Below are 9,771 nucleotides of genomic sequence, written 5' to 3' on the forward strand. Positions count from 1 at the left end.
TCAGTGGCATATCCTCGAATCTGTGACACATCACTAGTCACCATGAAACATCTTCCTCCAGAGTGCGAATCCTCCTCTTTCGCAACGAAACTTCTCCCATGAGTTGGCTTGCGAACATACTCATATTCTAAATCCGTGGAGCAGACTTCCACCCTGCTAATTTCATCAGCAACTTCTTTTTCCTGCATAATAAAAGCAGGCATAGAATTATCAGAGTTCTTTTTCTTCTTTATCTCCTCAATCTTTCGGAGTTGGAAGGTTTCATCATCTTCTCCTTCCATCTTTTCATTCAATATTCGCAACATAAACTCTTTGGCCAAGTGATTTTTGCCATGACAGTAGTTACAATCATAGTCAGAATCACCCGTCAGCTTCTTCTCCTTCTTTTCCTCTTCCTTTTGCGAGCCATTCGCACTTTCCTCTTTCACCTTCTTAGAGCTATAGCCTCCCTGCCAGTTTCGGTTCTTGTTGGAAGGAAACTTCTTCTTTGCAAATCGCCTTGAGTTTGACACCATTAATGCAAACTCTTCATTCATAAGCTCACAATCAGAAAGATCAAATTCTAAACCATCTTCTGCTACTTTCTTGCCCTTCGCAATGAGAGCCAGATATCCCATACCAAACACTACTTTCGCTTCATTTGTCACTTCATTCTCATGTGACTTCAGGACTCCAACAAGTTTTGCCAAAGAATAATTCTTGAACTGCTTATGTGCCTTGACTGTAGACACCACTGCCTTCCACTCCAATCTAAGCCCATTCATGAACGTGACCTATTGTTCAACAACTTCACGTCCCATATCATGTTTCATCATCCTACTTAAAAGATGATTGTAACAATTGAAAGTTTGACTCAATCTCTCTTGTGTAAATGCACCAAACTCTGAAAGCAATAGTGTTTGTGTTGAGTGCTCAAGATCTGCATCTATTGAATAGAGTTCTTTAAGTCGATCCAAGATGGCTTTGGCTGTATCACATGAACTAACCAGACAAAAAATGTCGGCCGGCAAAGCGAATCGAATGATTCTCATTACCTAAACATTACTGATCAGTTTTTCCTTCTGGTCTTGAGGAACGTCTTTAATATCCAGAAGAAGTTTGTTGTAGTCAGATTGAGTTTTGATAACTCTTTTGCTTCCAGTATTAACAAATGGTCCAATAGTAGTGGCCTCCCATATCAGATATTCGTTGTCTTCTAGGCCAAGAACGTAATCATCGAAGTGAAGTGCCCAAACTTCATATTCGTTGGGGAAGAGAATTAGAATCCTAGTGGTTGATCCAATGCTTCTCGAAAGATTAATGGAGTTGATGTGAGAATCGTTGTGTTGCATGATGAAATAACTTTTGAAACCTGTTAAGAATCAGACGTGTAAGCTGAAGTAGTTTTAGGGTAATATTAGAATCATTAAATATCGTCAAGAACACAGTGATGACGGATAAATCAGATCCAGTATCAACGGAAACCCTAATGACCTTATAAACAGAAAAGATGTGTATAGATTACACTGTCTGATGCTTTGATACCAATTGCTAGGATATTAATCCTTGAAAGATCGATTAAATTCAAAACAGATTGTAAATAAGAACAAGAACAATGATTCAAAGTATGTTGAATGATTATATTCCACAACCTCAGAAGAACTCGATTAAGAATTGCTACTGTAGAGGTGTGATTAGGGTTACAAGAATAATTGCCAAAGTTATGAAACACGATGCAATTACGCACCATAAATACTCTAACCCTAATAAATGACGGGTGGACAAGCCCAAACCCGTTTACATAAAAGGACTAATAAATACACACAATGACGCAACATAATATTCCTAACAAACAAATCATCTCCCTCTCTCTCTCTCTCTCTCTCTCCCCCCCTCTCTCTCTAATATCATTTCTAGCATATTTTGGTTATGAGGGCAACCCAAAAAAACTTTGTTATTAATTATATGAATATACTAATTTAGTTATGAGCTTAAACACCTTAATCTAACAATTATTTCCTAATTTCAATTTAAGCACAAAGGAATTTAAAAGATTACTACTTGGAAAATTTTGGATGTTACATATTTAATCATATATAACACAAGAAACACGTAAAACACAATAAACACATGCTAAATCGTGTTAATTTCGTATCGAATTTTAAAGACGAACACGACACGACATGACGTCGTGTTTTTTACAGTTGACATGAACACGAATTCGGATAACGATTTCGTCCCAATTTTGTTACGTTTTGTGTACTTTTGTCGTGTTGAATCATAAATTGACATCCTTAATTTTTTAGAACACTGCCTAGATTACATCGAATCTAGTGATACTGCAACACACCTAGTGCTAGAAAACTATATGGTTATGGATAAAAGTTTTGGTAAATTAATGGTACCAAATATTAAATTATTCTTAAAACTGTGGATACAATTATATATAAAAAAATAAAAGTTGTCTATCTCCGAAGAATGAGTAAAGTTTTGAAAATTGGAACGAAGATCGAATCGGTCGTTTTACCAGTTTGATGGTTCAACCAGTCCAACCAGTCGGACTGGTCTCAAAAATCAGAAAAACCAGATGATGACATCATTATATTATTATTAGTTTTAATTATACAAAAAATACAAAATATATATATATATATATATATATATATATATATATATATATATATATATATATATATATATTAAATTCACGGTTTTTTACCGGTTCACATGACGGACCGGTTCCAGGTGAAACAGAGTGAAGCAAATTAACGTGTAATTAATTAAGTAAAGGTAGCTAGACAAGAAGCATTTCAACCATTAACTCTAAAAATCAATTATATATTATTCCAAATCCATCTAACAGAATAGACACGTACCTAGTATAAAAACTTTCAAAAAAGCACTTCCACTTGTTACATTTGAGATGTGAAAACTCGTACGTGTTGCTCGACAGTATTCAACTTCGCCACCTATTACAACCAGCTCTCCACGTGTGCAGCCACATGTACCATAAATACCCACCACCACAACCATCGATTCACAACCATCCCACAATGGCAAAGCTCATAGCACTAGCACTTGCTTTCACAGCCCTTGTAGCCTTTGCTTCCGCCCACAGCACCATCATCACCACCACCATCGAGGAGGAAAGCACATTCTCGAAGCAGCAGTGCAGCCGACAGCTCCAGGGTCAAAGATTGAATCAGTGCCAGAGGTATCTCGCGCAGGGCCAGAGTTTGTATGAAGAAGACGACCGGAGTCAGAAACAGGGCGGCCTCCAGTTGTGCTGCCAAGAGCTCCAATTCGTCGACGAGCAGTGCCAGTGTGAGGCTGTGAAGGAAGCATTCCGGGAAGCCCAGAAGATGCAACAACAACAACAGGGACAACAAGGCGGAAGCTTCGGTTCCAAGCAGATCAGACAAATGATGCAGAAGGCTCAGAACCTTCCTAACCAATGCAAACTCCAAACTAGACAATGCCAAGTCGGAAAAATCTCAATCACCACCTTCACCACTATCACCGAGGACACCACCTACAGCCGCCGTGGCTCGCAACAGCAGTGTGAGCACATCCGAAGCCGACAATTCAACCAGTGCCAAAACTTCATCCAACGACAAATGGGTTCCTATGCAACCCTTCTGATGAGCGTCAGCAGGCAAGGTCAACAGCCACAAGGTCTCGAACAATGCTGCAATGAGCTTCAGAACGTGGAGGAAGAATGCCAGTGCGAGGCCATGCAGGAGGTGTACAGGCAAGCCCAGAGGCAGCAGCAACAAGGGAGCCAACAACGTAGCCGACGTGGTGGACAGCCTCAGACCCAAGACTTGCAGCAGATTGTTCAAAGTCTGCCCAACCAATGCAAACTAGAAGTGCAGCAATGCCGAATCCCATCTACCATGTTCTAAGGTGGAGATTAATTAATGATCCAGGAATAAATGTCATTCGCATCTCTAATCAGGTTTTACGGTTTTGAATTTTGAGATGGGAGTAGTTGCAAAAATAAGTAGGCTCATGGAGAGATGAGTATCTATAAATCTCATGTAATCGCTCTTTCATCTTTTTTATGAATAAATAAAATGATGGCTGCGTCTTTTATTCCATGAAGATAGAGAAACATTTATAACCAACTTAATTATAACACAAAATTTCCATTATATATTTGGGTTAAATATTGTTATTTATAGAAAGAAAATGGATTTGACCGTCTTAATTTATTTGGTGTTTACCACATTAATTTGGATATAGTCTTTTGGGTAATCTCAGTTGTGGCTGAGCTGGACAACTTATATATGGCCATATTGGACTCATAGATAGAGGTCTCAGGTCTTTAGCATGCGCCATGAAATTCCGTTGTAGGCCTTGTAGATTATTCATATTAAATTTCAGAATGAACTCATTGATCTGATTGTATTAACTCGGCAACGAGAGAATTATATTTGTAACTAACTCCTGCATTATCAGAAAACATAATCGCACAGCTAATCAATATATACCACTACTAGAAAAATAGTCTTTTACGACACGCAAAGCATGTCGTAAAACACTTAGACGACGCGCAAATGCGTGTCAAGGAAGACCCTGTCATAATGAGAGACGAAACGATGTTGCGCGTCGTCTATTTACGACGCGCATTTACAACGTGCGCTTACGACACGCAATGTGCGTCAAAGAAGGCCCTGTCATAAAAAAGATGACACGCATTTGCGTGTCGTAAATTTACGACATGCGCTTACGACTCGCATTGCGTATCGTTAAAGCCCCCATCATAAAGAAAGATGACACACATTTTTGCGTGTCATAATTTTAAATGTTTTAAAAGTATATATTTTTTTTATAGATTTACTAATTTTAAAATTAAATAATACATTTAAAGTCTCATAATGCAAAATAAAATACTTATATAACAAAACAATCCATTTCATAAATTAAATGTACTAATATTCAGAACAAATCACATTTAATCGTTAGTTTATTAACATCAATCAAACTAGAAAAACAAATCTTCCTAATCAAAATAAGAAAAAACATATAAAACACAAACTATTTCAAAATTGCTAGAAATGTTTAGGATTTGTGGGATCATTAATCGTCTCCTCTGTTGTTGGGCGTGCTGTGTATGCTCCTTGCAAGCATAATAAATCCTGACAAATGAAATGGATTATTTGAGGATTTCAATCTGATGAAATGACTAAATACATATATACCTTTAGTGGGAAAATTGCCCACATAGACAAAAACCAACTTCAACTTCAATGTACACGCTTCTGATCTACAAATTTCAATAACTCCGCTCATGTTGAAGACTTCCAAATAATTTGCGCACAATACAACACCATCAATAAAAAGATATATTGAAATAAAATAAAAAAAGGTAAAATGAAGATATAAAACATACCATAACAAAAAATCTATATGTAGTAGGCTCAGGTCCAATATGAGCTCCTGTTAGAAAAATCGTCAAAACTTAGTCATGTGAGAGAGATAAGGGGTGGGTGGGTTACCTGGATAGCTACTTCTAAGCAAATGCTTGATGAAGGTTGTTTTTGTTGGGTTTTGAACAATCTAACACTCCTAAGTGTACATGCAACCCTAAATACCTTGGATTTATGTTTTCTCTATTATACATGCAAATATCAACTTTCCAAGGTATTGTTCTATTCTAGCATACAAAACATTGAATAACACAAGTTAGAATAACATACATTTTGTTGGTGCTTGTCTTCATGAAGCTTGAGTGCCTAGTGCCCTAAGTGTGACACCTCAAAGGGTTCACACAACACCATAAGCACTTGGAATAACTTAGAGAGAGATTAGAACACTTCAAGAATCGGCTTGCCCTCTATGCATATCCTAGTCGCCGATTTTCCCAAGAAAGAGATCATTATATAGTGTGTTACAATTGGGGTAAACCCTAATTGTCATGGCTATCCATTTCCATGGATCCATGGGTTCAAATACACCATGGAGCATCCAATGGGTTTGAGTCCAACTTGATAATCCATGGAGCATTAGCCCACTATATAAGTATGAATGATTTACACAATCAACCCATATATTTAATTAGTCTTCTTTTGATCACATAATTAATTCTAAATTAATTATTGATCAATACTAATTAAATAACCTTATTAATATATTAGAACTTATAATATATTAATAAACCTTAAGTGTTATTTCTCACATTTTAGTCTATCCAAGTGCATGATGCCATCCAACCCAAATGGACCATGCCGGGTCAGGTCAAGTCTTACCAATTATAGTTATGGACTTAGACATTAATCCAACAGTCTCCCACTTGGATAAGTCTAAAACTATTATTGCAAGTATGACTTCAGAACCCGACTAGCAATCGTAGCTCTCAAATGCTGCTGTCGATCTCTGACCTTGTCGATGAACTCTGACCTCTGTCAATGACTTGTCCATTAGATAAGTGATCATATATTCCTCCATTCTAGATATCATATGGACTGAGACATGGATTATAATCATTCTCTCTGTCCATTTGTTGTTTCCCGATTTCTGATTTATGACGACTGACTAATTGAACAAATCAAATCAGTCCAGGCCCGGCCGAGCACTTACTTTTGTCATCACTAAATCATCGAGGGGCCCACAGATATCGCTTTTATCCCTTTGAGGGTAAAAGGAATGGATAAACTTCGACTCATATGCTTGTACTGACTACTTGTTGAATCATACACAAAGGCACGTTTTATAGCATCGAGTTACCAATGCGTTTTCGTACAATCAATGTATAACCAACTCATAGGCAACAACTCATATCTCTTGGTTTGAAGAATATAAGATATTATCGTCTCATGATTCACTCGTGATAAAATCCATGAAGTGAATCCAAATGAGCGTGGGTTGAATCCAATACTCAGCCCTTATGAGTACTCATGAACGTTGTAGCAACCATTTCATTGTCTAAAGCACTTTAGACAAATCATACAAGCCAAATTCACGACAGTCTTGAATCATACCTACTTCCAACATATGACCGACTGTGGATGGTTTGAATAACTTGGTCATTCAGGAGAATGACCTAGTTATTCTGGAAGTCAAAACATGCAAAGTGAAACACAAAATAATACTAGTCCTATATGGCCTCAACACTTTGAGCGTAAATAAAACACCTTTTATCTAAGCACCATATTGATCACTCATTATTCATGTTTCGATTAATCAACTTAATACTTGAATTGAAACAGTAGTGATGCCATGCTCCAAGCATGCATATTATGTTTCTCTAAACAATAGCTATGCCATACTCCAAGTATGCACACTATGTTTACATGTGGTCATCTCTTTGTGAAATGTATATCAATTGAACATGACTTCAATGATTCTCATTTCACAATCCCAATCCTTATTGTAAATGTAAGATTACCAAGTTCTTGTCATTTACCGTAATCTATGCAATGATCCTCTTGTAATGATATTCACACAAGTCACAAAGACTTGGCAACAAACATTACAAAGTATTCCAATGGAAAGCAATTCCATGGAGATGAAGTCTCAAATTCAAAGTACATTCCTTTGAACATCCTTCTTTGCATTAAGTTCTTTAATCTTACACAGATTCAAAGAATAACTTCCACCTATGGAAACAATTCCATATTACCATCTTGACCATCACTTTTGAACAAGAGTTGCCTCTTTCCAAAATATGTCAATACGATCCTTACTCTATACTTCCAATTGTCCATGAGTAACCAAACTTTGGAAAACCCCAAATTGTTCTTGACAATTGCTTAATCATCTTAGTTATATCCAGTTCTAATCCCTTTTTCCTTCTTAACGCCCTAAGCATTAAGAAAATTTAGAATGGATTAATATTATAACACATGCAATCGATCCTATATCCGAAGCATATGGGATACGATTCATGCTATAAAATTTTTATTTGCCATGTTCTCATAATTCGAACTATGAAGAGGGATGCCGTAATCATAATCGAATTTTGAGAAAGCAACATATATAGAAATCCCTTATGTTGAACCATTCCAACATAACATTCATATATATTCTTGACTAAAGTTGATTAAAATCTCAATCTAAGCTTGTAGAATTGGAATGAAGTATAAATTTCTCTCCCTTAATTATAGTAAAACAACTTTTTCAAAGAGAGTTGAAACTTTTGTTTTCTATAATTAACATTTCTAACTTGCAACATAATCATCATGCTCCCACTAGCAGAATGATTATTATCTAACTAGCATAACACTTTATGCTCCCACTAGCTTTGACATGTACCTAGAAATCAGTCAGATTTCTGATACTAGAATGCCTTGATAAGACTTTATCAAATCATACACCTAGAGTCTAAACCTTTCCTTATATAGCTCACATGTGAGTCTAAACCTTTGTCATTCTCATTAGTTAGTGTGCCGGTTAACCACGCACGCTCCACTAACGACATGAGAATGCAAACTTCACACTTGCTATCCACTTAAGTCTACTTAGTAAAAGAGTTTCCTCACTATCATTTTCATGAATCGGAGAGAAACCTTATGACACTTAGATTTTGATGGTGTATGTGTTCCTATCCATGTGAATTTGACATAACCATAATCACACGACAAGGTTAATGACAAATCCAAATTCATATGGACTGAACTTGTGCAGTCTTAATTTCTTGCCACCTGGTAGCACAAGGGCCTGCCATTGCTTCCAAGTTGTTATGCAACCAGTTGAGAACTCTCAGAACTCCAATGCAAAACCAACTTTAACTGGAATGGGCACAAAATATGTCAACACGATAGGTTACAAACCTCAAGTCGTGGTCTAGTGATTAACAAAACTCTTGATTAGTTCTTGAATCTATCTTAAGATCCTTTTAAGACTCCCACTGACCTCTTGATATATAAGATTCTCTTTGTCAAGAACCATTCCTTGACAAAAAAAAATGAATATCCAAGAGTTAGTGCAGATTCTTATCAAGTTAAACACTCCTCACAATTGGTCTTAGTTGGTCTTTGTTTTTTCCAAAACATCACAACTTACCAATTTCAAATGTACAAGAGTAAGAACACATTTTACTCTACATTTAACAAGTGTTTTAAACCTTTCTTAAGATTATGTCACTCAAGGCTTAATCTTGGAGTATGACTCCAAGATTTAATTTTGGAACGAAGTATAATTTATCTTTCGATCTAACCATTTCAACAATTCACGATTCCTCTCCTTAGCCAAACAAAATGAACTAAGGTGTCCTTAGAGGATCAATTGTGACATGGTTTGAAAATCACTAAGATAATCATAAAACAAGATACTCAAGTACTCTCCCATCTCTTCAGATTAGAGAAACTTTTATCTTTCTGCCTTATTTGATTCTTCTTACTCATTATGTCTATCATTGAAACTTCTCCAATGATCCAGAACTATACTTAAACTTGTAAGTATAACCATATTTACTAAACTTTAGTAAATCATAATGAATAATCTTATCAACTTTGTGGTGGACCTGATCAGCGCACACCCAAGTGTATCCGATCCCTTTGTCCTTCACTTGATTCACATGTACATGTGAACAAGGAATTAGACTTAATTTCTCAAATATATAAAAAAAATCTCATGATCATACAATACAAGTTGCATGATTCCAAGTTTCTATCCAACTGAAACTTAGGTGATGAGAATCTTTCCTTATTTGGTAAATTATGACACTTCCACTAATGAAAGAATCAAATCCATTCACCCATATTGCTTATCAATGGAAACATATAATCAACAATTTTTCACAAATGCCATTGTAAGGATACTTAAAATAAATAAAATCAAAACCATTTT

The 9,771-nt window shown here is 36.2% G+C and overlaps 1 protein-coding gene across 1 annotated transcript; it reads left to right on the forward strand.

The window, feature by feature from the left end:
* The first annotated feature begins 3,032 nt into the window (after positions 1-3,032).
* On the forward strand, positions 3,033-3,884 carry LOC111911987 (2S seed storage protein). The gene has a single exon (XM_023907753.1). It carries the CDS (start codon positions 3,033-3,035, stop codon positions 3,882-3,884), a length of 852 nt encoding a protein of 283 aa, XP_023763521.1.
* The last annotated feature ends 5,887 nt before the right edge of the window (positions 3,885-9,771 follow it).

This window comes from Lactuca sativa, chromosome 7 (assembly GCF_002870075.4).
Source record: "Lactuca sativa cultivar Salinas chromosome 7, Lsat_Salinas_v11, whole genome shotgun sequence".
Classification (NCBI taxonomy): domain Eukaryota; kingdom Viridiplantae; phylum Streptophyta; class Magnoliopsida; order Asterales; family Asteraceae; genus Lactuca; species Lactuca sativa.

What these genes read in the sequence shown, in the direction of transcription:
- LOC111911987 (XM_023907753.1), top strand. Translation starts at nt 3,033, where the DNA reads ATGGCAAAGCTCATAGCACTAGCACTTGCTTTCACAGCCCTTGTAGCC.